This window comes from Gadus morhua, chromosome 8, assembly GCF_902167405.1.
Source record: "Gadus morhua chromosome 8, gadMor3.0, whole genome shotgun sequence".
Taxonomy (NCBI): domain Eukaryota; kingdom Metazoa; phylum Chordata; class Actinopteri; order Gadiformes; family Gadidae; genus Gadus; species Gadus morhua.
Window position 1 is genome coordinate 21556697 of NC_044055.1, and position 26472 is coordinate 21583168.

At 46.2% G+C, this 26472-nt stretch overlaps 2 protein-coding genes and 1 long non-coding RNA gene across 5 annotated transcripts; 1 reads left to right on the forward strand and 2 right to left on the reverse strand.

The window, feature by feature from the left end:
- Positions 1 to 83: 83 nt before the first annotated feature.
- cdc7 (cell division cycle 7 homolog (S. cerevisiae)) lies at positions 84 to 8656 on the reverse strand. Its single transcript, XM_030363439.1, has 14 exons — positions 8429 to 8656; positions 8125 to 8215; positions 7919 to 8005; positions 7647 to 7782; positions 7004 to 7097; positions 6577 to 6719; positions 5849 to 6206; positions 5266 to 5403; positions 4580 to 4749; positions 4285 to 4472; positions 3247 to 3430; positions 2953 to 3035; positions 1901 to 2050; positions 84 to 1051 (listed from the first exon to the last, which is right to left on the reverse strand). Exons 2-14 carry the CDS (start codon positions 8213 to 8215, stop codon positions 603 to 605), a joined length of 2271 nt encoding a protein of 756 aa, XP_030219299.1. The 5' UTR covers positions 8429 to 8656; the 3' UTR covers positions 84 to 602.
- Positions 8657 to 8750: 94 nt separating this feature from the next.
- On the reverse strand, positions 8751 to 26043 carry hfm1 (helicase for meiosis 1). Of its 3 annotated transcripts, XM_030363683.1 has the most exons (39): positions 25832 to 26043; positions 25414 to 25513; positions 25210 to 25325; positions 24089 to 24874; positions 23756 to 23797; positions 23567 to 23637; positions 23298 to 23430; positions 22461 to 22612; positions 22040 to 22117; positions 21036 to 21191; positions 20225 to 20425; positions 19999 to 20087; positions 19866 to 19909; positions 19521 to 19622; positions 19050 to 19195; positions 18422 to 18516; positions 17632 to 17765; positions 17066 to 17113; positions 16732 to 16812; positions 16358 to 16449; positions 15783 to 15889; positions 15338 to 15385; positions 15081 to 15178; positions 14785 to 14919; positions 14603 to 14688; positions 13982 to 14065; positions 13553 to 13713; positions 13186 to 13289; positions 12757 to 12972; positions 12561 to 12644; positions 12234 to 12358; positions 11335 to 11447; positions 11160 to 11248; positions 10771 to 10875; positions 10108 to 10461; positions 9804 to 9888; positions 9564 to 9654; positions 9230 to 9378; positions 8751 to 9120 (listed from the first exon to the last, which is right to left on the reverse strand). In XM_030363683.1, exons 4-39 carry the CDS (start codon positions 24567 to 24569, stop codon positions 9069 to 9071), a joined length of 4431 nt encoding a protein of 1476 aa, XP_030219543.1. In that variant the 5' UTR covers positions 24570 to 24874; positions 25210 to 25325; positions 25414 to 25513; positions 25832 to 26043; the 3' UTR covers positions 8751 to 9068. The 3 variants fall into 3 exon arrangements, with proteins under 3 accessions (XP_030219543.1, XP_030219544.1, XP_030219542.1); XM_030363684.1 differs by lacking the exon at positions 25832 to 26043 and having other exon boundaries at positions 12772 to 12972; positions 25414 to 25811; XM_030363682.1 differs by lacking the exon at positions 25832 to 26043 and having other exon boundaries at positions 25414 to 25811.
- LOC115548827 (uncharacterized) lies at positions 9340 to 10102 on the forward strand. The gene is made up of 2 exons (XR_003977647.1): positions 9340 to 9424; positions 9581 to 10102. It is a non-coding gene; the product is annotated as an uncharacterized LOC115548827 (long non-coding RNA).
- Positions 26044 to 26472: the final 429 nt, after the last annotated feature.

The following is a 26472-nucleotide window of genomic DNA, read 5'->3' on the forward strand; positions in this document are numbered from 1 at the left end:
TTTCCCTCAGAGTCCACTGGAGATAATCCATCTGTCGTAGAATAAGTGAATGAAAACAGAAGACAAGATATAAGCCCACCAGCTCCACTTTTAGTTGACATTTATTATTTAGAAGAATTATAAAATTAAAACATTTAAATAGTACTCGTTCATCTTTACACACATAAAGCAAAGGCACCAGGAATTATTTACAACTGAAAACCAAACTCCTCCAACCCGCCCAAACAAAAAACCATCTGGTTTCAAACGCTTTGCTCCTTCTGAAGTTAGACTGAGGGGCCCTACTAAATAAAAACCTCTCCACAAGAAGAGGCTCCTTCTCTTTAACTCGTCCATTGTGTCGGGTGGAGAAGGGCCTTCACGGAGCCTCCGGGGGTCAGTGGAGGTCTGTGAACAGCGGGTGGAGCAGGGCCTCGGGGGGGTCAGTGGAGGTCTGTGAACAGCGGGTGGAGCAGGGCCTCGGGGGGTCAGTGGAGGTCTGTGAACAGCGGGTGGAGCAGGGCCTCGGGGGGTCAGTGGAGGTCTGTGAACAGCGGGTGGAGCAGGGCCTCGGGGGGTCAGTGGAGGTCTGTGAACAGCGGGTGGAGCAGGGCCTCGGGGGGTCAGTGGAGGTCTGTGAACAGCGGGTGGAGCAGGGCCTCGGCCGCTGTGATCCTGGTGGCCGGGTTCAGGTCCAGCAGTCTGTCCAAGAGCCCGTAGGCCTCGCCTGGAACTCTGTCCCAGCCCCGCTCCTCCTCCTCCTCCGCCCGGACCCCCTCAGCGCCCTCCAGCCGGGGGGCCTTCGGAGCGGGGACCCCGGCGGTGCACTCGAGGCGGCGGTGCTGCTTCTTGATGGGGAGGTGATGGTCGTTGACGGGCGCCGGGGGCCGCGGCCCCTCGGCGGGCGGAGCTGCTGCCACGCCGCTGGGCCTGGGCCCCTCCTCCTGGTCCTCCTTCCCCTCCCCCAGGCGTGCCTCGTCCCCGTCGGGCGCGGGCCGGCGGCCCCGGAGCCGCTCACAGAGCAGCCGCAGGTCCTGGCGGGGGAGCTCGCGGCTGCAGACCACCGCCTTGCCTGCGAGCAGCGTTCACAACAACATGGTCTGTTAGAGGGACTCCCGATCGATCGCAATATACAAATATTAATATCTGGGTTGGTAGGATCAAAATGATATTGATGCAGACGGTGAAACAAGCTGTGGGGCAGAGTGGTGTGGGGACATTAGGGCTCAGCCTTCCTGTCCACCAAAGCATCACATTCAGGCCATCTACAGGTAAAGCCCCACTGCAGATATACTACACTTGTGTATGGGTCCCTTGTTTTTGAGTAGGGCAGGAAAGTGTTGTGGGAGGCAAGGTAAGGGGTGGATGGGCCACTCTAACTTAAATTCAATGATACCGTGCTCAATCCAGCTCCCTCCTTGTCCTGTAGGCATCCTGAGCATGAAGCCTCATAGCTCCCCCTACCTGCCACTCAGAGAGCCAGGACTCTCATCAGGGCTGTTGATGGATGCGTGTTGTTGTCTGTTAAGTCTGAGCCCAGGGGGTTCGCAGAGAATGCAGTAGTAGAGAAGGGCTACCCACAATGTTTACAACTTCTCGGGGGTGCGAATTTGCCGACACACGCACAAAGCCTTTGACCAATGGCAACACAGTCGCCGTGCTGACCAATCACAGCAGACTGGGCTACGCGGGAGGGGGGCCTTAAAGCGACTTGATACAAAACTACGTTTTTGAAAGACGCTGAAATGGGTTTTGCAGAAATGAAGAGTGAGTATAATAAGGGGTGTTTTTAACATACAGGCATGCAACCCTATACTAGTGGTTCCCCAAAATGCAATTATTAACCCTAAAAAAGCATGATACGGTATATTTCCCATTACAAACTAACCCAAAGTGAACACATGCGTGCGTGAATACCCACCAAAGGTCTGGGCGGCCTGGACGGTCTCCCGGGAGCCACGTACGATCATGATCTGCGTGAGGCTCACCAGGTCCTCGCTGCCCTTGAAGAAGGGGTAGCGGTTGCTGAGCAGAGACAGCAGGATCACGCCCGCCGACCACACGTCTATGGCTGGGGGGGGGGGGGGGGGGGGGGGGGGGGGGGGGACAGAGCACCATGTTACAACAAGGGGACCAGAACCGACACAGGGAAAGTCCATCGTGTGATGTAATTCAGGGGTTCCCAACCTTATTTGTTCCAAGGACCGAAATATTCATAGAAATATTTGGAGGACCGGTTGTCAATTCGAATGCCTTATTTCTAAGATGCATCACTTTTAAACAAAGGATGTGGCTGTTTTTCAAGATGGGTTATTTGTCGTTCTCACAACAATTACAGCAGCAGCAATGAAATGCCTCAGGCTCCCTTCAACAATGCACAAATTTAAAAACTACAATTAATAAGAGAAGCACAAGAAAAGTAACCTTAGACTTAAACACAAAAGTAGTGCAAACACTATTTATTTATTTATTTTGCCCAGTACTAACAGGTTCAATGGCTGATCTAATAGACTCATTCAGCGTGCGCTGATATCCAGTCACACTATGGCTGGGGCAGGGGAGACCCAACAACCATGTGAGAGCAGCGAAGGATGTTTGGGTGTTTCAACTGAACGGCCAGCGCAGGTTAAAGCGCTGACGTAGATGATGCCATGCGCCTCACTTTACACTTTGAGCAGAGGTTGACCGTGATAGGGATTTACAAGGGAGAGCAATCTAAAGCAAACAACAGAATCGTGGAGTCACTACAAAAAGTTACTGCTGCACAACTCATTTTCTGAAAGAAATAACTGAGCAGTGCAGATCAGCTAAACTAGAAACCAGAAAGAGAAAGTTAGCCGACTTTTGTTATCATTTAATTTCCTTCCACTGTGGGCAGGACTAGGATGAATACCGAGCCCATAGAGATGGAGGAGAATAGAAGGGAACTGAGTCTGGCAGAGGCAGACACAAACGTGTCCTCGCTGTACCCACCGGTCCCCTGGGTGGGGCAGCAGGTCAGGACCTCTGGGGCCCTGAACCCGGGGGTTCCCGCCCTGGGGGCCACCTGCTTCTTCCTGGAGGAACAGAGATGTGGAGCGGGGTTTAGAGCCACGCGATACGGGACTGGGGGCTCGGGCCACCCACGCCACACATTCTTAAAATCAGGCCTTTTTTTTTACTATAGTCCAATTAAAACTATTATTCTAGTTTTCTTTGTACAACGGCTCCAGCAGTGAGCGGTGCAGCGTGTTCCCGAGTCCCACCCTGACCTCACTGCGGTCCTACCTGGACATGCAGATGTTGCAGACCCGCTCCGTCTGGAAGCAGTGGCAGGTGAGGGCGGGGCTGACGGTGGAGGTCCGGGGGAGGCTCCTGGCCGGGAACGGCTTCCGGGGGGGCGGGGGCGGGGCCACCCGCCTGGTGACCAGGTCCTCCGTCCTCCCCGGCTTCACCAGCTGACCAGAGACAGCTACAACAAGGGGACCAGAACCGACACAGGGAAAGTCCATCGTGTGATGTAATTCAGGGGTTCCCAACCTTATTTGTTCCAAGGACCGAAATATTCATAGAAATATTTGGAGGACCGGTTGTCAATTCGAATGCCTTATTTCTAAGAATCATCACTTTTAAACAAAGGATGTGGCTGTTTTTCAAGATGGGTTATTTGTCGTTCTCACAACAATTACAGCAGCAGCAATGAAATGCCTCAGGCTCCCTTCAACAATGCACAAATTTAAAAACTACAATTAATAAGAGAAGCACAAGAAAAGTAACCTTAGACTTAAACACAAAAGTAGTGCAAACACTATTTATTTATTTATTTTGCCCAGTACTAACAGGTTCAATGGCTGATCTAATAGACTCATTCAGCGTGCGCTGATATCCAGTCACACTATGGCTGGGGCAGGGGAGACCCAACAACCATGTGAGAGCAGAGAAGGATGTTTGGGTGTTTCAACTGAACGGCCAGCGCAGGTTAAAGCGCTGACGTAGATGATGCCATGCGTCTCACTTTACACTTTGAGCAGAGGTTGACCGCGATAGGGATTTACAAGGGAGAGCAATCTAAAGCAAACAACAGAATCGTGGAGTCACTACAAAAAGTTACTGCTGCACAACTCATTTTCTGAAAGAAATAACTGAGCAGTGCAGATCAGCTAAACTAGAAACCAGAAAGAGAAAGTTAGCCGACTTTTGTTATCATTTAATTTCCTTCCACTGTGGGCAGGACTAGGATGAATACCGAGCCCATAGAGATGGAGGAGAATAGAAGGGAACTGAGTCTGGCAGAGGCAGACACAAACGTGTCCTCGCTGTACCCACCGGTCCCCTGGGTGGGGCAGCAGGTCAGGACCTCTGGGGCCCTGAACCCGGGGGTTCCCGCCCTGGGGGCCACCTGCTTCTTCCTGGAGGAACAGAGATGTGGAGCGGGGTTTAGAGCCACGCGATACGGGACTGGGGGCTCGGGCCACCCACGCCACACATTCTTAAAATCAGGCCTTTTTTTTTTACTATAGTCCAATTAAAACTATTATTCTAGTTTTCTTTGTACAACGGCTCCAGCAGTGAGCGGTGCAGCGTGGTCCCGAGTCCCACCCTGACCTCACTGCGGTCCTACCTGGACTTGCAGATGTTGCAGACCCGCTCCGTCTGGAAGCAGTGGCAGGTGAGGGCGGGGCTGACGGTGGAGGTCCGGGGGAGGCTCCTGGCCGGGAGCGGCTTCCGGGGGGGCGGGGGCGGGGCCACCCGCCTGGTGACCAGGTCCTCCGTCCTCCCCGGCTTCACCAGCTGACCAGAGACAGGGCGGGAGGTGAGGAAACCCTCCCATATGTACTGCCGATACCGTACCTACTAGTGACTATGACCACTTAGCCAAAAAGTAAATAAGGCTGTTAATAAGATTTAAGATCATTTACAATTACAATTAGGGCATTTAGCAGACGCTTTTATCCAAAGCGACTGACATCGGTTAAGACACACATTGACACACCGACGGCAGAGTCAACCATGCAAGGCGACAGCCAGCTCGTCAGGAGCAGTTAGGGTTGAGTGTCTTGCTCAGGGACACATAGACACTCAGCTAGGAGGAGCTGGGGATCGAACTAGCAACCTTTCGGTTACAAGAGAACTGCTCTACCTCCTGAGCTAAGCCGACTATGACTCAACTAATTTGAGTCTAATTATTTTAGAAAAGGCAACGCCATCCCTCGTTCTTCCAGAGGGAAACCAGAGGACCAGACTGTAGTGGCTACAGGTGGACAGGCGTGCTGATGTGTTAGGAGGGGAGGGAGCGAGGGTCTCCACCTCTATCCTTGCGGCCGGGGGCTTGGTGGTGGCGGTGGTGGTGGTGGTGATGGTGGTGGGGGCGGTGGGGGCCGAGGGGACGCTGTTGAGGTTCCTCTCTCCAAACACGGGCCGCAGGGTCCGGCTCAGACGCGACAACTACAAACACAACCAAACACGAGGTTACAGCCCAGCAGCACGCAGGCTTCACAGTTTCCACTGAATCTGGGGCGAAGAGAATTTGACATTTTCGTTGTGAAGTTGCAAATGTAAAGTGGAGTATTTAGACCAGTCATGAAGGTACCATACATCGGAATAAGTAGAAGGGAAAGCTATCTTTATCGTTGGAAAAAATACAACCCTACAGACTCCCTGTGTGTTCCCTGTGCCAGTTGAAAGCCTAGGCGGTTACACCCAAAATAAACACGGTGATCCTATGTTATAATAAACCTTAATTGGGTGCATCCATCTTGGGGAAAGAATAGACTGGCGACAGGTAACACTGTAAAGTAAAGCCTTGTGGACAGTGTGCTGGCAGCATGCGCTCCCTCTCCTTCAAAACCGTTAGAAGTGCCTCTTTAGGTTTAAATGAGCCCCATGACACCTTGGTGTGTTTAGAAGTGGTGGAGGTGGTGGTGGTGGTGGCAGGCCGAGCCACTTGTTTCCCAGTTGACGGAGATGAGGTAGCAGTGGTGGGGGTGACGGTGGCGGTGGTGGAGGAAGAGGAGGAGGAAGGCGGGGCGGCGGACTGCTGTTGGGGCTGAGGGGGAGAGGGGGGGCCGGTGGTGGTGAGGGGCGTGGGAGTGTCTGAGGCTCTAGGGGCCTTCTTCCCCGGAACCCCAGTGTCTGTCTTCCCTGTGGCCCCCCCAGCCTTCTGAGTGGCCCTCTGCTTCACCACCTTCAGCAGCTCGATCTGGGTGTCGGCCGTGCCCTGCGCAAGGCCAAAGTCCACCAGGGAATACCTGCAGCCAGACAGAAGACCTCGGTCATAGGAGGTCCTTATATGGGCTCGTAGGATTCTGTGCGCGCTCATCCATGATAACTTTTTTCATTACAGTTCGATCAACTTAAAATAATAACATTTCAAACAAGCATTTAAGCATTAATTAATTAAAGCATTCGTGCATTGTACAGTAACAAATATGCAAAAGCAGAAAAAGATCATATATAAATCACATGATCCCAATATATGTCCTCTCTCTGCTGCCCATTTCTTGGATCAATGAACATGTGTAGTGACAATAGAGATGAATAAACTACTGAGTAGATATAATGTGTAGAATATTTGCCAGTCCTACCACCATCACCCCTCCACCAACCCCATACACTCACATCTTGGCTCTCCGGTTGTAGAGGAAGTTGTTGAACTTAATGTCGCGATGGATGATCCCAAACTGGTGGATGTGTTTAAGGGCTTTCAGCAGGTTGTAGATGTACAGACGGACCTCCTCAAAGCTCAGCAGCCCGATGATCTCCTGAGAGACAAACGATGGGTCATTAGTATCAATATAACACGGGTTTGGTGGATATTAAGTTAGTGATGTCAGAAAACATTTGTTAAAAAGGGACTAAACAGTAAATCTTGGCATTTAAAAAATAAAGACCAAAGAACACAATGTAACTCAATGTCAAAATCATGGAAACAAAAACATCTCCCCATCCCTGAAACGCCTGACCGATGAAGAGAGCAGTCGGGTAAGTTAACTCATTTCCACAGGGAAAGGAGTTGTCCGAGGAGGCAGGGCGTGGTCCTTCTCACCCCAATGGGTTGGTGCTCCATGTAGGGCATGACGATCACCACCTCTCCCTCCCTCCTGAAGCAGTAGGTGGCGCCCATCACGTTCTCCCTGCCCCTGTGGGAAGGAAAAGGGACTTTCAGAGTATAGAACAGGGAACTGTACCACATGGCTGCACGATATTAGGACAGCATTGGTAGAACTATCTCCACAATATAACTGTTGATCTGATCCTAGGAAGAAAGTTGGTAACTTAAGATAAAAATATCTATGCCAGCTTTCTAAGGGACAAAAAGGGTGCACAAAGGACAAATATAGAACACACACGTTATCTTATCCTAGCTATCTTTGTTGTATACGGGGAATGGGTTAACCTAGCGATTGTTAGTGCTTTGCACTTGGTTCTATGAACACTCCTTAGTGCACTGACAGTTATATATTTTTTCACGACAAAATGTACCTATTGTAAGTCGCTTTGGATAAAAGCATCCGCTAAATGCCCTAAATGTAAATTTTAATTCATGGCCCGAACATAGAAACAAATTGAAAAATCTGACAAACATTCATGAATCATTTTAACAATATGAGTCCAACCACGCTAATAAGGACACATTCCTGTCACTATAATAACACAAAATGATGCCAGAGTAATAACGCAGCACTCACCCGGCGATGGTGAGACACTGGAGTTCAGCAGCGATTCGAGCAGGGTGGCTGGTGGGAATGAGACGCTTGAGGGCAAACCTCTCCCGGCCCCCATCCAGCATCTTAGCCTCCCCAAGGTATACTGCACTGAAGGTGCCTGAGGACACACACACACACACACACACACACACACGCACACACAGTTGAGTGGCTAGGTATATAACTTTGCTTTTATTGATTGAGCAACGGCATGATTAAGAAACTGAAATTAAAAAGGTATTATCGGTACCTACCTTCTCCGATTTTGTCTATGACGTTGAAAACTTTGTGAAGCTGAGGGACTGCTTTGTAAAGGTTGTCAATCTCCATCTCCACATTCCCTGAACAAAATAAATAAAAGCGAGTTATGTTGGGGGGGCACATTCTTCTTATTGCATATTTCTTTTCAACAAAAACAAAGCAGCACAACGCAACGTTAAGCGATGAACAATAGACCCACTTGATCTTTTGGCTCTTCTGTGGCTCCTCTCATCCTTGATGGGGCACTCCTCGGTGTGGTTCAGTTCCTTTTCGATAGGAGACACCTCCATCTACACAAGCCATGATGTCAACAGACAAAACTTTACTTTCAAGACAGGAAACATAGTGCATAGATTGTTTCATTGTGTTCGATACATAACATTAACCAAGCTTAGTCGAGTATGATACAAATATACTAATGCAGAATGGTAGATATACCCTATCGATAGATTCAATCAAGTTCCTCCTTCCGTTGTTGTGGCTAACAGGCAACATAAACTCACCTTTCTTGGATCCTTTTAATTCAATAAAATCTCATTTCAAACGAAAATATTGTTGACGAATGTTTTCGGGTTTCGACGGGGAAATCTTTAATACACAAAGGATAAAGGAAGCCACTCTGAATCAGACTTGTTTCACAGATATTTTTTTCCGCCAACAAACTCCGCGCTCAAAGTGACGTCAGAAGCAGCTGGTTTGGCTGGGGGCGGGACAAACGAAGTCTCTGGGCGGAAGCTGGGGGTGGGTCAAACGAAGTCTCTTGGCGGAAGAATGAACTCGGAAATCGGAATGGGAGAAGGGAAGCACAAATTCAACCCCCAAACATCATTATAAATATAGTTTTAATAAAGAGAATATAATTATCGGTCAATCTGAACATACGAACAACAACGTAAAAAAGGCTACACATACAGTCAATAGGAATACAAATATCCTAATAAAAACAATGTATTCTTATATAAACAGGAACAGTGGGGGAAAATGAATGTAAATGTCAAGTCACTTTTGTTGGATTTCTATATATCGCTTAAATTACAAAAACACACCCCAACAACAAATAAATAAACGTGGATGTAAAAAAGAGTCAAAACATGCAGAAAGCACTTGTGACATAGCGTTCTAGTTTGAAAAATCAGGTCATGACTAGAAAATTCCATCAAATATGCCCACGAAAGCCTCTTCCTCCTTGGTATATCTGTTGGGAAAACAACACATACAACACACAGGGATAGGGATAAGTAGTGTTATCATTTAAAGAGGAGACATGGAGATAACTGATAACCAATAATAGTGCCTGTCTGGACCTGTTGTTGCAGACAGTACTCTCTGGCTCGCTGTTCCTCTCTGAGAAGAAATCAAACTGTCCAGAGCGAGGTCCAACACAAGTCTTCTTCTGCTCCATGAAGACTTCTGGGTTCTGCACAGTCAACGTATCACACAATACGTACTCTCTCTGCAAGGACACAGAGTTCCGAAAGTCACACAAGAAAAACAGATGAGTATGTTTAAATGATGTATCAGCTAACCCAATCCCTCTCCCCACTACAGTCAAGAAAAAATGATCATCGTTACGAAGCACAAAAAAAGAGAAAATATTAACAATAATAACTTCTTCTCTACTCTAATAAAAACACCCACCTTTTCATTCCATGCAGTTGCACTTCTGTTGGAGGGTCCGGCCATAGCAGAGGAGCCTACTGCTCTGACCACAGGCATGGAGGAGACGGACCTACAGCCATCACAACCACCGTTACCGTCAAACTCGACCAGCCAAAGACACTGCTTCAAAGACTTTTGACGTGAGGTGGGCAATGCGTGGTAACCATACAATCATTCCAGCAGTAATACTACCACCGCCTTCCCTTGCGCGCGTCTTGCCTTAGAGGTGTGTTGGGCCTGGTGAAGACCGAGTCGGGCTGCGTCGGACCAGGGCCCCGGGGGGGGGCTGGTGTCGGGGCAGGTCCTGATCACATGACAAGTCTGGTTGTTATCTAAGGTTGACGTCACCGGGGTGACCCACCCAGAGACACTACAAATAATAACCTCAAACGGATTAGTATCTACCAATATTGTCCTAATTATATTTTAGCATTACTATTTGCTTGTTTTGTCTGGTGCTTTTTCTTTGTTGCATCTGAATGTAAATGACCTAAATAAAAGGACATCTCGATGACTAACTAACCAGAATGGAGTCCAACTCTCAGGGAGTTGTAGCCAATGGGGGGCCGGGGGCTAGCCTGGACCTCTTGTGGACGGCGGGTGGACTGGGAGCTCTCTGGGCCATGCACTAGCAAGTCTGCCTCGCCAACGTCATCCAACTCATCCCAGTCATCCCACTCGTTTCCAAGGTCAAAGTTGACGTTGGTCAGGGCCTGTGGAGCGGAGGCGTAGCTGCTCTCCGCAGCGGGACGCGGCGCCGGACATGAACCCGGTCCCACCGAGGTGGTGGAGGGAGACGGGTGTGCTGTCTCTGCGTATGGCCCAGGGAGGAAACTGGCATCTGCATGGGAAGCTGATTGTCTTGTCACTGATGCACCTGGATTGGCACACACGCGCGCGGACACACACATACACACACACACACACACACACGCATGCACGCACACACACACACACACACACACGCACACGCACGCACGCACGCACGCACGCACGCACGCACACACACACACACACACACACACACACACACACACACACACACACACACACACACACACACACACACACACACACACACACACACACACACACGCACACAAGTAGTCAATGTCTTAGCCAGGCTGTATAACGACTTGGAATAAGTGAACGGTGTTCAACACGTAAGTCCTTGGCTGATGATTACTTGGTATCTGACGACCAAATGGACCAGTGGTTTGGAGAGGAGGACTAGAGGGAGGCATCTCCTCTCCCATCATCTCATAGATGTCCTCCAGGTGGTCAAGGTACTCTTTGTGAGGGAGAGAGGGAGAGGGAATCAATGGATTCAAAGATTAAAGGAGTAAGAGGGGGAAAATTATATCAGAGGAGTATTACAACGTCACACATTTTAATAATTGAAATGTCATAATTAATTCATAATGTCTCGCTTCCGTTTTCCCAGCAGAAGCACCTTCCTGCCAGGCGGCTTCTCCTCTGAGCAGAGTTCTAGTGGAGTGGGTCTGGAGTGTGTAGGAGGGGCCTACCAGGAGATGGGGTTCGATATGGGTTTGGGATCATGCCACCCTGCTTTACCATAGTCAGGCTCCTCTAGACCGGTGACATCGCCGTCTCTCGTCAGATCAACGACGTCAGACTGAGCTTCGTAGGGATCCGCCGAGTACCTTCAAATCAAATACAACTCAAATACATCACGTTCCCAATGCTATACGTCGTGCATAAACAGGGAGTTAGTTATATCTTGTCATACGTCCAGGGTCTGAGAGGTTGAATCGTTGACGTAGGTAGAGCAGGCATCGTCTCCTTGGGTTTGTAGGAGAACTGCTGCATGCTCGCAGACATGGATTCCCCACTGATCTTCATCTATGGAGAGAAAACTCGTCATCAAAACTCAGCACTCAAAAATCTCAGCAGCATAACAATTGTCCTCTACACCACGAAGATTGAATAAAAACACTGCTTGGCTGACAAGGGTTACGACCATCTGAATCATCATTGATAATGTGTCTTCATGATTCATGTGAGATCTATCGGACGTTCCTGTGTAGGACCACTAGAAGCTGTGTAGGAGATCATGACGCATGGCGTTTTCAACCAAAACACTGAGTGTTTACTAAACATAAAGTACATAAATTAGGCCAACTAAGTTCAACCCTCCTAAAAGGTCTCTTATCTTAATTCATTGACATGGTGCGTGAGTCATCACCACGTTGCTCACATTGAATCGAACGCTTGATGGACTTTAAGGGTTTATGTCAACACATTTAAGGTCATGTGTGAGATTAGAAATTAATATTTACGATTACAGGTCTTAAGTCAGAATAACCAGATGTCATTTCAGATAAATGTCATTCATGAGCCATAAGGGGCAGCATCTCACTTGGAGCGCTGGGAGCAAGGTGGATCAAATCCTGTACCATCCGGCTGGGGGATAAGTGAAATCCAGGTTATCAGGATAACAACCAGGTTATCATAATAACACCCAGGTTATCAGGATCACACCAAGTTTTTTAGGGTAGGATAGCAGAATGGCTACCAGCCACTAAGTTGTCATATCCTTGATAACTTTTATGCAAAAAATATATATAAGGTTGTGGATGAAAGAGAGGAGTTTTGCGGTCATGAATGAGCCCAGAGAGCAGCCCTCACCCTGAGCCTCTTGACCGGGGTCTCTGTGAGCGTGTCACAGAGGCTCCTCAGGTCTCTGAGGTGGGAGGAGAAGGTAGGATCCTGGTTCGGCTGCCGCTTCTGTGCTACTGGAACGCCTACTTTACCTTCACCATGGAAGGACGCATGCACGCACACGCACACGCACGCGGGCACACATGCATTCAGAGACACACATTTACACACCCACAAACACACACACATACACAACACACACATACCAAAATGAATAAATAGAATAAAACCGAGGAGCTTGAGTAAAACACTAGAGGCCAACTTGTGATGATGCTGGGCTGTGGGTTTACTCACAGCATTCATGGCCACAAACGTCCTTGTTCTTACAGAAGTGGTTGCACTGTCTCTTAGCCGTATTTTGTGCAAGATCACATGCATCTGTTCAGAACAAAGAGAGAGAAGAGAATTAAACATGTGAGGTTCACTAGATTAAGACTAGGCTTTACACATTGACTAAATAATATTTATGTTCATTTATGGTATTCTATACCCTTGCCCGTATTACATGCGGTATTGTATTGCACCACTGCCTGTGATATGGATTGTGCTTTCACAGCAGAAGGCTTGCTCTTCTCTTTAATGTTGGGGTTGTAAGGCATCTTCTGGATCTCCCACTGGGTATGGTGAGCAGGGTTGACCGAACCCGCCTCAAACCTCCTGGGCCCAGAGTAGAAGGCATTGAACTTCTGCTGGATGTCCAGCCCCACTGTCGAAAGAAGTCACACATTTAACTTAAACATGTTGGGGATGATGGTTCTATGTGTGGCTCGATGAGACGTGTGTCTGTGGACGTAGGAGTTACGGTTTCACGTAAATAATACTTTTAAATCCAAAATACGTTTTAATAGAATGACGGTGAATGCGCCACCCTTATGGTAATGACAAGGGTCACCGTGTTGGCAATGGTTTTCTGCCGTACCGTATTGAGAGCTTATCAGATTAACGCTGATCTCCTCTCCCTTGGAGCACCGCACCACCTCCACCTTCTTGGACCAGCTACCAGACTTCAGCAGCACAGAGTCCCTGCCCACACAAAGTACATGCCTGCTGAGACCCCTAGAGGGGGTTGAGTGCAGTCTCTGTTTTCTCTGAGGGCACATGCATTGTGTGTGCGTGTGGTTGTGTAGGTGAGTGTATACATGTGTGTGTGTGTGTGTGTGTGGTGTGGGATATGAAGCGAGAGCAAAGAGAGAGAGAAAGAGAGAGAGGACGGAGTAGGAATAAAGAGTGAGGGGGGCACAAAGAGTCTCCCCATCAGAGGAGAGCCGTAGAGGCGTTGCTCTCACGTGAGTCTCTGCAGGAAGACCACTCTGTTGTCCGAGTCTCCCATGATCAGGGTGAAGTGGTGCTGGCGGTCCGGGGCCGTCTTCCTGGACAGAAGCTGCTCCAGGTTCTTCATTTTCACCGTCACCACCATCTCCGCCGTGGCACAGCTGTACCTCGGGAGCTAGGGACATAAGGTTGGCCTTGAAAGAATGGTTGACGGTCCTTAGCAGTGCAATGGGTTTGGTGGGGTCGAGGCGAGTCCATGCTGTGGTACTTTTGCTGCAGTCTTCTCTGTGTCCTAATAAGCAGCCAGAACTTCAATGCTTATGCAATAGATGAATAGAGGTAATCGGATGGGTCAAAGCTTTAGACCACACAAAAAGAAAAGGTATTTGTAATGCAATGTATGAAAATTCTGGTCTCATTGATGCGGATGAATCATAATTTACCTGCTCCAAGCTCACTTCATACTTGGGGAGGTTCACCACAGATTCTTTGATTTGGTTTCCGAATGGAGGATGTCTGTTCACAATCTGTGAAGACAAAATGAATCGGGGTGCTCATATTCACATTACAATCAGTCCTACTAGTGAAGTTTTGTAACATGGTAGTAATAATTTAGTGGTTTGATAAAAAGGCAGCCTTACATCCAAAAGTGAGCTCTTTTAAGCTGCACTCATTATTCAATAATTAATCAGTAAGAGATACTCAGTTCAAACAGCTGACGTCATGTAGCAGTGTGTAAGAGCCTCTTCCCTGAATACCGGTTAGATTAGGCTTGGACTGTGGTGCAAAACACAAAAAGTGTGCCTCTGGTCCAGCCGGGGTCGGCTTAGCTCAGGAGGTAGAGCAGCTGTCTTGTAACCGAAAGGTTGCTAGTTCAATCCCCAGCTCCTCCTAGCTGAGTGTTGATGTGTCCCTGAGCAAGACACTTAACCCTAACTGCTCCTGACGAGCTGGCTGTCGCCTTGCATGGTTGACTCTGCCGTCGGTGTGTCAATGTGTGTATTAACCGATGTAAGTCGCTTTGGATAAAAGCGTCTGCTAAATGCCCTAATTAGGGGACTGACCAGCTCCAGCTCTCTGGGATGGGTGTGCTCTATTCTGCTGAAGGTGGTCAATCCAGCGTTCACCATGGCAGTGGACAGGGTGAGACCTGGAGGAGCACACTGGATATTAACCATACGTCCTCAATGGGCTGCGTATTCTATCACAACTGGTGTTGATGACAGTGACACAGACATGCACCCACCTATTTTCTCCAGCTGTTTGGAAACGTAGGGGGAGTCCTCCCACAGTTTGGCCCTGAAACACTTGGCCAGCATCAGGGAGCTCAGCTGAGCAGAGAGCCCCAGCTTCGAGCGCTGCATCAGGAACTCTGACAGGCCTGAAAGGGGCAACGCAGGTTGATACAGGGTGTCAAGCATAAAAACAAACCAATACATCTGTACTAGAAATGGTAAACTATCATTAATGGGCAATTAAAACACCTTTGAAGGGCATCCAGAGTCCACATGCGAAGGATTGTATCCCTGTGACCATACGTACATTTGCTGATGCGTGTTCCGTTTCTGAAGATCTTGGCTGTATCTTGTGAAAGTCCAAACTCTTGTATTGGGATTGAGCCCAGCTGGGCCTGAATCAAACTAGAAGAGTAAGTTGAATAAATAATCAATGTTTAGTGAACAGAGGGACCAGCTCCTTGGAATCTAGCTAGTAAGCCAAAGCCTAAGGTCTTCATCCTTATTTTACCATCAACAGAAATAAACCCAAGAATAAATATAGAATTATATATTTGCAATTACCAATTCACTTTCATCTCATTGGTTCGTATTTTCCCGTCTAAAGGAAACCTATTGGAAAGATAAAAGTTGCGTCAAATAGTTGCCAGTGTGTTTCTAGTCCCAAATGATACTGCCTCTGAATTAGAAGAAGCCAAACACCAGAGAACCATATCGACCAAGCTGCTGTGTCTGAACACGTTCCCACATCGTGTTCGGTTGCTAGGTCGATCCCCGGCTCCTCCTAGTGTCGAGATGTCCCTGTTCGCGACACCTCAACCTGACTGCTCTTGACGAGCTGGTTGTTGCCTTGTATGGTTGACACCGCCGTGAATGTATGCATGAATGGCTGATGATCAGGCAATCTTGTAAAGCGCTTTGAGGGGCCACCCAAAGCGCTAAATAAATGCAGTCCATTTACCATTTATTCTGCAAGTCAGTTCTAAACCCATGTGGGGAGGGCTCTGACCTGATGGTGACACGGTTCTTATCCTTGTTCAGCGTGTTCAAGGTTCTCTTCTCGCTCACTCTCAGCTGGACGTCGCTGAACTCTCTGCTCTTTGACACCAGCTCCACCTGCAATCAGAGCACGGCGTTCCAGCTGGAGATCTACACAGCCTTCAGATCCTAGAAAATCATCTATTATTAACTGATTTGAATAATAGTCTTAAATATGAGTATTATTTAGATCAATATAATAGTGATTATTATAATCCAGACCCCTCCGCATCGTGTTGGGGTCCTGCATCACCCTGTCTGGGTTTAGTTTGTGATAATGACAATGTTTATGATCTCGGTTATTACACGGCAACTACACAAAAAATATAAGAAATATTTGGATTGATTTAAAAAAATAAAATGTTGTGTCCTGTTTAATGTTGAGATAATAGGGTCGGAAATAGCATACAAAGCAATGGTCGATCATTCATAGCAGCGATCCACTATATATAAATAACAGAGGGCTGAATAGCGTATTTCAATCAGAATGGGGTAATTCAACATGTAATAATGAGTAACAAATGACCCATTTCCCATGCTCCCTACCATCTCAGCCAGTGTCTCGTGGCCATTCACGCCGTTAAACTGCTTCATGGTGTCAAACGCCAGGCAGTACTTGGCCATCAACCGGCCAGCCTCTGGGGGAAGCACAACCAGCAGTACAAACATCACAGACCATACAAAATACCCCTTCTTCAATACGCCTTTTTGCCTTTTCTAATAGGTGGGTTCAGTAGATCTGTTTGCTTTTTCTCCATATTTAGTGTCTTATGTGTCATGTGTGCACCTCAATCATGTATAATTCCCGTTTTTCATAAGAACAATCAAGAGTTCTGAGTCTGATAATGATGTAGTCACAGTCAAAACATATCAGCAACCAGGGGACACTAGGGACCTCAGCTGTACGTTTAGGAACTCACCTGTGGGCTTGATGTTGACGTCCTCGTCCATGCTGATCAGACCAATGGAGGACAGGGACTGGAGGTTTTTCAGACACAGCTCTAAGGCAAGAGAGAAGGCGCATTGGAGCCACCTCACACTACATTGAAGGTGCATTCTCGTTCTCACATAGGTTTGAACCTCAATGGAGAAGATATTGTTCACAAAGGCCTTTGGCGTTGTGATCCATCATGGAAATCAGTTCTATATGATATAAGGAATAATTCTTTAAACCAATATTAAAGCAACCAACCTAAAGGGATGTATATTTTATTATTATTATTATTTCCAATTCTATGATAATATTTAGCTCACCTTGCAGTTTCGCTTCAATTCCATTCCGATCCAGGTCGGGTGAGAACCCTACAAAATGAATTGATAGACTTAAAATCAAAATACAATATTAAAGGATAGAGTGGCTCATTTAGAAAAGTATGAATAAGGTGTATTTTATAGCTGTACTTAAGAGTCAAAAATCTGTAATAAAATACCAGCAATTGTCCTATATGTAATGGCAGATCCAAGCAGTACTAATGTTACAGCATAACTTCTTGGTGGGAGGGCAACGAGCCTGGACAGAAAACCAAGGCCTAGAGTTAACCCATGCAATTTTGTTGACAGTCTAAACAAAACCTTTACAGACAAAGATTTGAAGTTACACCTGCAGGCCCTTGTGTTTCCCAATTATATGTTTACAGATCCCCTACTCCTGCTACATGATCTGTGAAAAGCATATGAAGCATAAGCAGGTGACCTCAGCTGGTCTGCCATCAGTTAAGATATGAACCGTAAGAGGTATTTGTGAGACTGGTGTGGGGCCCTGAACGTGGGCCCATTGGGTCCTGGGTTCTGGGGCCCGGTGTGGAGGGAGCCGGGCGGACCGTAGTGCTGGGGGTTCCTGAGGGCCCGGATGTACAGGAAGGTGGAGCGGATCCAGTCCAGGGCCATGCTGACGTCACTGATGGTCTGCAGGACGATCTCTGCATTCAGGTGTTCCACCAGGTGGCCGTGGAGGCTGGAGATATGAGAGGTAGGTGGTAAATGGTCAGCAGTAATATAGCGCTTTCTAACTAGTGGCTACTCAAAGCACTTTACAACGTTGCCCAACATTCACCCATTCATCCACATATACACACGCCGACGGCGTTGTCAACCATGCAAACCGACAGCCAGCTCGTTTGGAGCAGTTGGGGTGAGGTGTCTTGCTCAGGGACACCTCGGCTCGACCCCCAGCTAGGAGGAGCAAGGGATCGAACTAGCAGGGATCGTACTAGTGTGTGTGTGTGTGTGTTAGAGCTGGGCGATTCTTCGATTTTTAATCGAAATTCGAATTAATGGTTAAATATCAACATGGCAGCATGCACTAAAAAAGGTGAATGTGCCGAGTCTGTGGCAACCATAAGCAGCAGCACATCACATTTATACCAACATCTTAAACTGAGGCAAGCAGCAGTGTGGGAGTTGTATGTTATTTATTTTGCTTTTGTTAATCATTGTTATTCTTCAAATAAAATCCAAACTTAAAAATGATATATATTCTTTCACTTTAACACCAATAATCGGGTTTGGTCTGAAAAATGTGAGATTTTATTGTGTGTGAGTGTTTCTTTGAGACAGAGGAAAGGAGAAAACAGCAGCCTGGAATCAGGTTAGATGTTTTGATTCTTATACCTGCTTTCAATGATCTCCACCCCGTTCATCAGCCTCATGTACTTGTCTTTGGTATGGCTCTTGGTCATGATCACTGCAGTCGCTGATGTGTCAAACTAGTCATAAATGTATACAATTATAACCGCAACAAAACAAAGTGTGTAGGTCATTTCAACAATAATTGATTTAATTACACAGGTTAATGCAATTTATTGATTGTTTCTAATTTGAGCCAAGTGACATCTCCACTGTTGGAACAAGGTTTGATCTAGCTGTTTGGTTAGAGTAAAGGGGCAGTTTAAGAGTAGCACAGAGATTTCTTGTTCTCGCAGCAGCACTTGGGAGTCAAAGGATATGCAACCCACCAAGACATTACATTGTAATTATTTTTTGTTTTATGTATAATAATACACAGTAGGATCCAGCGTTTTCTTTTAGAATGTTTCCTTTTGAACTTCATGAGTGGAATAATCGGTCGGTTGTGCAATGGTTTTATTAACCCTGAATCTTTGAGCTGCCAAAAGATGAAATCTTTGGCCACAGGTTGGAAGCAGGTGTTATTTTGCCTCCATAGTCATAGCACTATGCATATCAATATCATAGATGATGGCTTGAAGCTCTTGTGAGGATCTCTGTCTAATCTCTCTACCTGTGGCCTCCCAGCTCGTCCTATCATCTGCAGCATGTCAGCCTCACTGTACTCCTCACAGGAGCCTGACACATAGTGCATGGTGGACTTGACCACCACCAGGTGGGCCGGCAGGTTTACACCCATGGCCAGCGTGCTGGTTGTGACTGGGAGCCCGGAGAGAGAGGAACGACAGGGAGAATGGCACTTTGTCATTTACAGGACAATGGAGCTGGGAAAGTTATTGATACCAACTTTCTATTTGTCGGCATTTTTTGGTTATAAATTAAATGGGATATCTCTAAATGTAATGCATAACATTTAACATAATGCATTAACATTTTTACTTAACATTATCACAGCTTATACGGTTTACTATCAATCCTTCTACATTGCTCAGTATTAACATTGTAACAAGAATTAAGTTAATTAGTCACTAGTACGTTTCACATCTAATGTCTGGTTTGAGAACAGGGCAGTGATCCTTCTCACAGAGAACAGGCAGGTCTCCCCGGGTGAAGGCCTCCTCCACCATCTTCCTGTCTGAAACATCCACTCCAGCGTGGTGGTACCCCACACCAAGCATCATCAGGTCTGCAGTAAAACACCCAAGATACGATCTGGATTAGTAATACTATAGCATCCACTACTAATACGGATCTGGGGTTGTCCTTACGTTCTTGATCTTAGGTGGTTGAGTTTGTATTTGTTTCTTTAAGATAACCTTTGTGCTTTTGCACAAAAAATTACAGACAGATAATCCTTGAAATGACTACGAAAGGATGGATTAAACACAAACTGGAGTTCATGTTGACATCATGGTCAAGAATAGCCTACCTCTCAGTTTGGAATCCAAGATGGAGTTTGCATATTTCATCAGTCTGCCGAAATGTACACAGACACATAGTTTATTATGCTGCTGTTTAACCGCAGTAATGACTTGTAAACCAAGTAGTTAAGTGTATACAACCTCTGCTTGTGTTCAATGCTCATTATGAATCTGGCATCCTTGGCTAGCACCGTTGCAGACTGCTGGACTCCTTTCCTGGTGGAGCAGAACTACCAGGAAACATTCAACAGAAAGTATCATTCAAAAAAGTTGAGATTTGAATATTGAATATGAAATATGCATACGTATGAATATTTGATCTCATCTATGCCCAAATAAAAACCGAAACAGAAAAGACCCCACCCACCACTAAAGCAGGCTTCTGGTCCGAGTAGGTCTGTATGATGTTGGCCATCTTGTAGTTGAGTGACAGGTCAAACTTGAAGTCGTTCTGGTTGAGGCTGCAGGGGAAGCCCAGCACCACCTTCCTGAGCTCCACCGGCCGGTAGCTCTCGTCCATGTCCAGGTAGGAGGCCGGGCCGCTCTCGTTACACAGCCACTCAGCCATCTGCACACAGGCACTCCCAACACACACACACACACACACACACACACACACAAACACACACACACACACACACGTGTGCACACACACACACACACACACACACACACACACACACACACACACACGCGCACACACACGCACACGCACACACACACACACACACACACACACACACACACACACACACACACACACACACACACACACACAAATGTAGAGGCACCCACACTCAGGACGTTATGTATGAACGAACTACTGCTGTATGATTTTACACTATACATGGATACAACTGCCACCTGATGTCATTCAAGTAAAACAGCAATCTTGTTAAGCTATAGTTGATTTTGCATTAATTTGCACAATATTTTTATAACAGTGCATTTAGTCAAGAAACCTTTGTCTTTAAACCGAGGGGCGTCAATATTAAAGAAACGTTATAAGAAAAGGACATCAGGGATTCTTCATTGGCGAAGGGGGTTTTCAAAATTGTTGTTACAATTTAAAACAAGGTTGATTAAATACAATGAAATATCTATCTAACTATTAACTAACTCTAATCTATCCCTGAAGTAATTGAACCGCTTCAATATCCCATCAGGCCTCCACTTACATCAGAGATGTTGGGTATGGTTGCTGACACGGCCACCAGCCTGACGGACAGGTCTGGCTGTGGGCGCCCTGCCGGCCGGTGAGCGTGCACCGCCTTCATCCTGCTCACCACCACCTCCAGCGTGGGCCCGCGGGTCACGTCCTTCACCACGTGCACCTGGGGGGGTCAGACGGAGACTGGCTGTGGGCCTCTGGGAGGCCATGGAGGAGCAGCTAGGGGTTAGGTTTCTAGCTCAAGCAGAGGTCAGGCAGAGGTCGTTGAGCTCCAGGAACCTTTGAAAAAATGAAACCACTTCAAGTTTGAGGTTTCGCAATGAAAATCATCCTAGCCTTCACTGGGCAGTAATTGCTTTCAAAATATGGAGCCTTATGTTGTTCAAAAGACTACAGCCTAATCAGATTGACGCATCTACTCGCTTCACTATTCCTGAGGCTGAATAGCTGTAAAGCAAAAATATATTCGCCTCTGAGAGAAGGCAATCAAGAATTCCGTTAATCTCTTAACACCGTTGGTCAGTACATTCTGGATCAAAAACCTTTGGATTGCTCTGTAGATAACTAAAGTCTCCTCGGGAATCACAATCGGTTATTTTTATTCATCAATGGAGGCTGCAGTGTAGGAAGACTCGTCATGAACTGAAATTCCCTCCCCTTAGCGCTGATTGGTCGTATCATGTTTACATTTTGCCCACCAACGGGATTGAGGCCAGACTGATCTGCAGAGAGAAACCCAATGAGAACTTGGATGGTCTCACGAGGACTGGATTATTATGCATTATAGACAAGAGGGTGGTTTGTACTATGCTATTACAGTGAAGAACTTTTACTGTTTAAACATCTTAAGATATGACAATGCATTCAAAGACGTCTTTTATCCAAGGCCAAGGGTCAACGACCAGCGATACCATGTAGACCGACATCGATACAGATTGTCTAGTATGCACTTTGATCAGTAGGCCAAAGTGCGGTATTAGATTACATGTAAAGTATTAACCCCTGCCTGACCTCGTCGATGAGGAAGAGTCTGATGAGCTGCAGAAGACAGTTGTCTCTCCATCTCCTGCTCATACTGTCCCACTTCTCCTGAGACACATAGAAACCACATAGAATCGCTCATTTCCAATGAATAAATCTGGTGTGATTCATGGTGGTCCTGGATAACGGACTCACAATCTGTGACATATACTCAGGATGTGAGTTTAATATTTCCCTTGGACTATTACAATACTGTGTATATGTATAAGTAGCTGTATACGCTTAATATTCAATGTAGTTATAGTATTTTACCTTCCCCCTTGTACTGCAATGTTGTTTCTTTATATTTGTTTTTTATTGGTTCTAAGCCTGTTTAGGATTACTGCATTTCACAGGACTGTATGAACATGTAACCAATTAAGACCTTGAATGTCCAAGCTCTGTCACTCACAGGTGTCGTCATGATGATGTGGGCATCTTGGATCTCAAAGAAGTCATCAATCTCCGTGTCTCCGGTCAGCTCCATGCAGGTCAGCCCTAACGGGCCAAACTTCTGCTTCCAGTCCTCAAAGCGCTGGCTGCACAGAGCTTTGATTGGAGCCACTGGACCGGAACAAAGACAGAGCTTCAATACAGAAACAAAGGGTTTCTAGAGTTTGCAAAATTATTACAAATTAGTGTTAATGACATTAACTGATTATCTAGGCCATATATACGATTTAATATTGTATAAAATAAAACCAAAGCTGACTTTAGTGAGTCTGTACTGCTATATCAGTGGTTGTTTTTCTGAGAACAACGCATTTACCAGTAAGACTGAATAAAGAAAATCTTTCCCAGTCTGGGGGGGACCACTATCACAAAATCAGGTTCTCATCATTAATTTCTAAGTAAGAAACAAATGTGTTATTCGAATAATGCAAAAACCAACACTACAACATCACTTAGGACTGCTGCTGATCCACCAATTGCAAATCATTTTTACCAAATTCATGAACAATAATTCACCACAACGTGTTTCATGCTTAAATTAAATGTCCAATATGTGGCCCTTCCCTTACTTGATCTAAGTCAATAAATGCCGAAAGGATTTTTTTTTAAATGTGAAATTAAAAGATCTTTTCAACTTTTATTTATGTAATTTAATTTGGTGGTGTATATTTAAGTGTAATGTGCTAAATCAGTAGGTGAAACCAGTACCAGGAACCAAATGATAAATACAAAGATACAGTCGTTCTATCTCTAAGCATTGATCCAATTCAGAAACATACAATCCATAGTTACTCACTGTAGACAGCCTTGACATCCTTCCAAGGCTCAGAGCTCTCCATCAGAAGATGGATTATTGCGAGCTCAAACAGCACCGTTTTCCCAGATCCAGTAGGGGCACACGCCACAAAGTTCTTACCTGTGTAAAGAACCTGAGAAAAGACTGGTAATGATTAATGCAGCTACACTTACTCCACTAACATAACTAATTTCTGATAGTATATTGATGAAGGCTTTTTGTAAATTACTTGACAGTATGAGAGCAATTTGACCACTGTTTGTACTTACATCATCCATAGCTTTCGACTGAACATGGTTGAAATACGGGAACTCCTTGAAAACAGATCTAAACTTTGCTGCTGTTTTAGAACAATTCAGGATAGACCACCTCAAAATGTACAGTTGTTATATATTCACACATGATTCTAAGGTGCTTTATATCCCCAGATTTCTAAACAAGTACAAAAGAAAGGATACAAATTTCGGAGACAGGCCGCAAGACACCCTTCGCAGCTGAGCCTGTAAAATCCACACAAAAAGATAAACATTAGTATTACAGACAAAACAACATCAATCCCAGTGGAGGTGGTTGAGTTTGACAAGGTCCACCGCCTAGTGGCCACTCAGAAAAACACAACAAAGCGGTCACTAGGTGGAGCTCACCTTGTTTCCCCTCATCAAAGCCTAACACAATGTGGCAGCTAGCTTGCTGTAGCACTAGTGTTATTAGCTGCACCAGTTCAAACTAGCCTGCTGTGTTTTCAAGGTATGTCATGGTCTGTGTACGTTAGGGAGGGCAGTGTGTGGCACCTTGTATGTAGAGGGGCTGGGGAGTCATGGGGGGGACGTGTGCTCTCTTTGTGCCCATGCTCTGCATCTCCCCCACCGCCGGCTGGGGGGGGGGTCGGCTTCCACGTGCTGCAGACAAGCCCAGACAGGGGCGGGAGAAGAAGGGGGGCTCTGAGCAGAAAGGGGGTGCCAACTGGAGAGCAGTCGCCGGGGGAGGAGGCTGATGACAAGGAGGAGGCAGCTCGGTCTCCAAGGCAACCAAAGGGGGGAAAGTTTGAGGCCTAGATGTTGTCTGACTGCTGATGCGGCTGCTCGTACAGCTGCCGGGGTCATCAGTGTTGGAGGGGTCGATTTGGCCGTGCAACACCTGACCCCTGGAGGGTTTAAATAAACTGTCGGGGATTGGAAGAAGGTGAAATGGAGGGGGAAAATAAGAAGAAAATAGGCTTGCAAGAAGCTTCTTAAAGGATAAATGTCTGACCTTAGTAGGCATATAACACATCTACACAAAATGACCATGTTTGTTATAATAATACTATTTTTGTTACAGAGACATTACTAAATCTTGCCTTCTTCGTTGAGGTGTGCTTTCTCCAAATTCTTCATACAAAGCCCTTCGGTTAGCGGCTGCATGGCCATTGTCCAGAGGTGTTTCATCTCCACGTCCCTCAGAGTGGCTGAAGTAACCCTGGCCTCCCCAAAAACAGTCAGCCCCGCCCTTGTTCCCCTGATTATTCCCTGTATCTCCCTGATGGTTTTGTAGGCCGTGAGAACTGATGAATTTGGATGGGAAGGGCCCCAAGACATCTGAATGTTTAAGAAGAGACATACATTTTTATACATTTTTTGAGAAATCTGCAAGGAAACGGATTGGCAGGTGAAATGGCTGTTGCAATAGGGGTGGCAAGTCGTCGCCGTGAATGTAATCATTAAAATTGACAATGTTAATTCCACTGTCTCTTTGATTGTAAATATTATCCTTGGTATGCAAAATATCCATTTATTCACATTTGGTGTATGCAAGCCTATATTCAAGCAACCATAGTTAGCGGGTCACAAATGTAATTTCTTTTACTTTAATTGTACCAGAGCTGAGGTGTTTATTGAGCCTAAGGAAAAGGAAGGTAACAAGAAGTACACACTGCATAAGGACGAGAGAGTCTCTGCCTCTTTCTGGATGTCCTGGGTGCATGGGATCTGAGAGGTGGATGGAGGAGCATCCAACCTCCATGAACTGGCCCCTTGGCACATTGGCTTCCTGTCAGAAAGAACAAACCAATCAAATTAAGAGAGGGGAGAGTGTATCTTTCTGGCAGTGGGGGCTGGGCCGTATTCCCTCTACTCACACTTTGTGGACGACAGGCCCTTCAAAGAAGAGATTGTCCAAGGAAAAGAAGGTGTCATTGGAGTCCAACATTTTAATGGACTACGCAGGCGTAATCACATCTAAAAAAACACGGGACGTTTACATCTTTGTCAGCGCAGTGCTGCTGACAATGCGATTAGTGATTACTTTCTCTTTCCACAAGCGAACACCTGAGGACACTTCCTTATTTTTTGATAGCACTATGAAGAAGCTAGCTTAGTTGAACTGGCTTTTTATTAGCTACATTTATAAGCTGTACTAACAACTGTTGTTTATTTGTGTAAATACATGACGATTGCTGATTAACACCGCTAAGCCAAATTACAGGAATAAACACGTATAAACGCTGTGCATATGTATATTTTAAGTTAATGTATATTTGCCATGTTTGTTTTTACCGGTTTGAGTGTGATGGTCAGTGAGTGTGTGGATGAATACCCCCCGCCTGGAGCACCGCCTGCTGTGGCTGCGCGAGACTTACGCTTTCAGCGCGAAATTAAAAGGACTATAAAAGGTTTAACGGAAACGGAGTTATACTTTTTAATTGTCTACAGTGTGGTCCAACTATACACACAGTCCTAATTTATCCTTGGACAGGATTCCACACGTCGGTTTCAATAGGCTACGGTGGAAATCTAAATTAATGGAGATGTTTAATGCAGAGAACACACAAATTGAATGATCACCTGATATCCAGGCAACAAAGACCTGTAACAAAATGAAACCACAAAGGGGATATGGTAATGTGTCTAGAAGGGTTTTTCAAGGCTGTTTCAAGAGCCGGTTTGATTGACAATGGGAACTTTGTCATTTGGCCCTAATGTGTTCTGTGTGTATTATTAAATGTATGGAAACATGTAACGTCCTCAACCTAAAAAGCAATCTGCTGCCTCTAAAGAGGGGGTCATTAACTCAGGTTTTTTATGCCTCCCATCTGGAATATACCATCTTTTCATTCTGGGGAATTTTCTTTGACAGACAAACCGTTCCTCTTGCCAATTCCCGAAATTAGCAGCATAAAAGCAAACTATAGCATGGT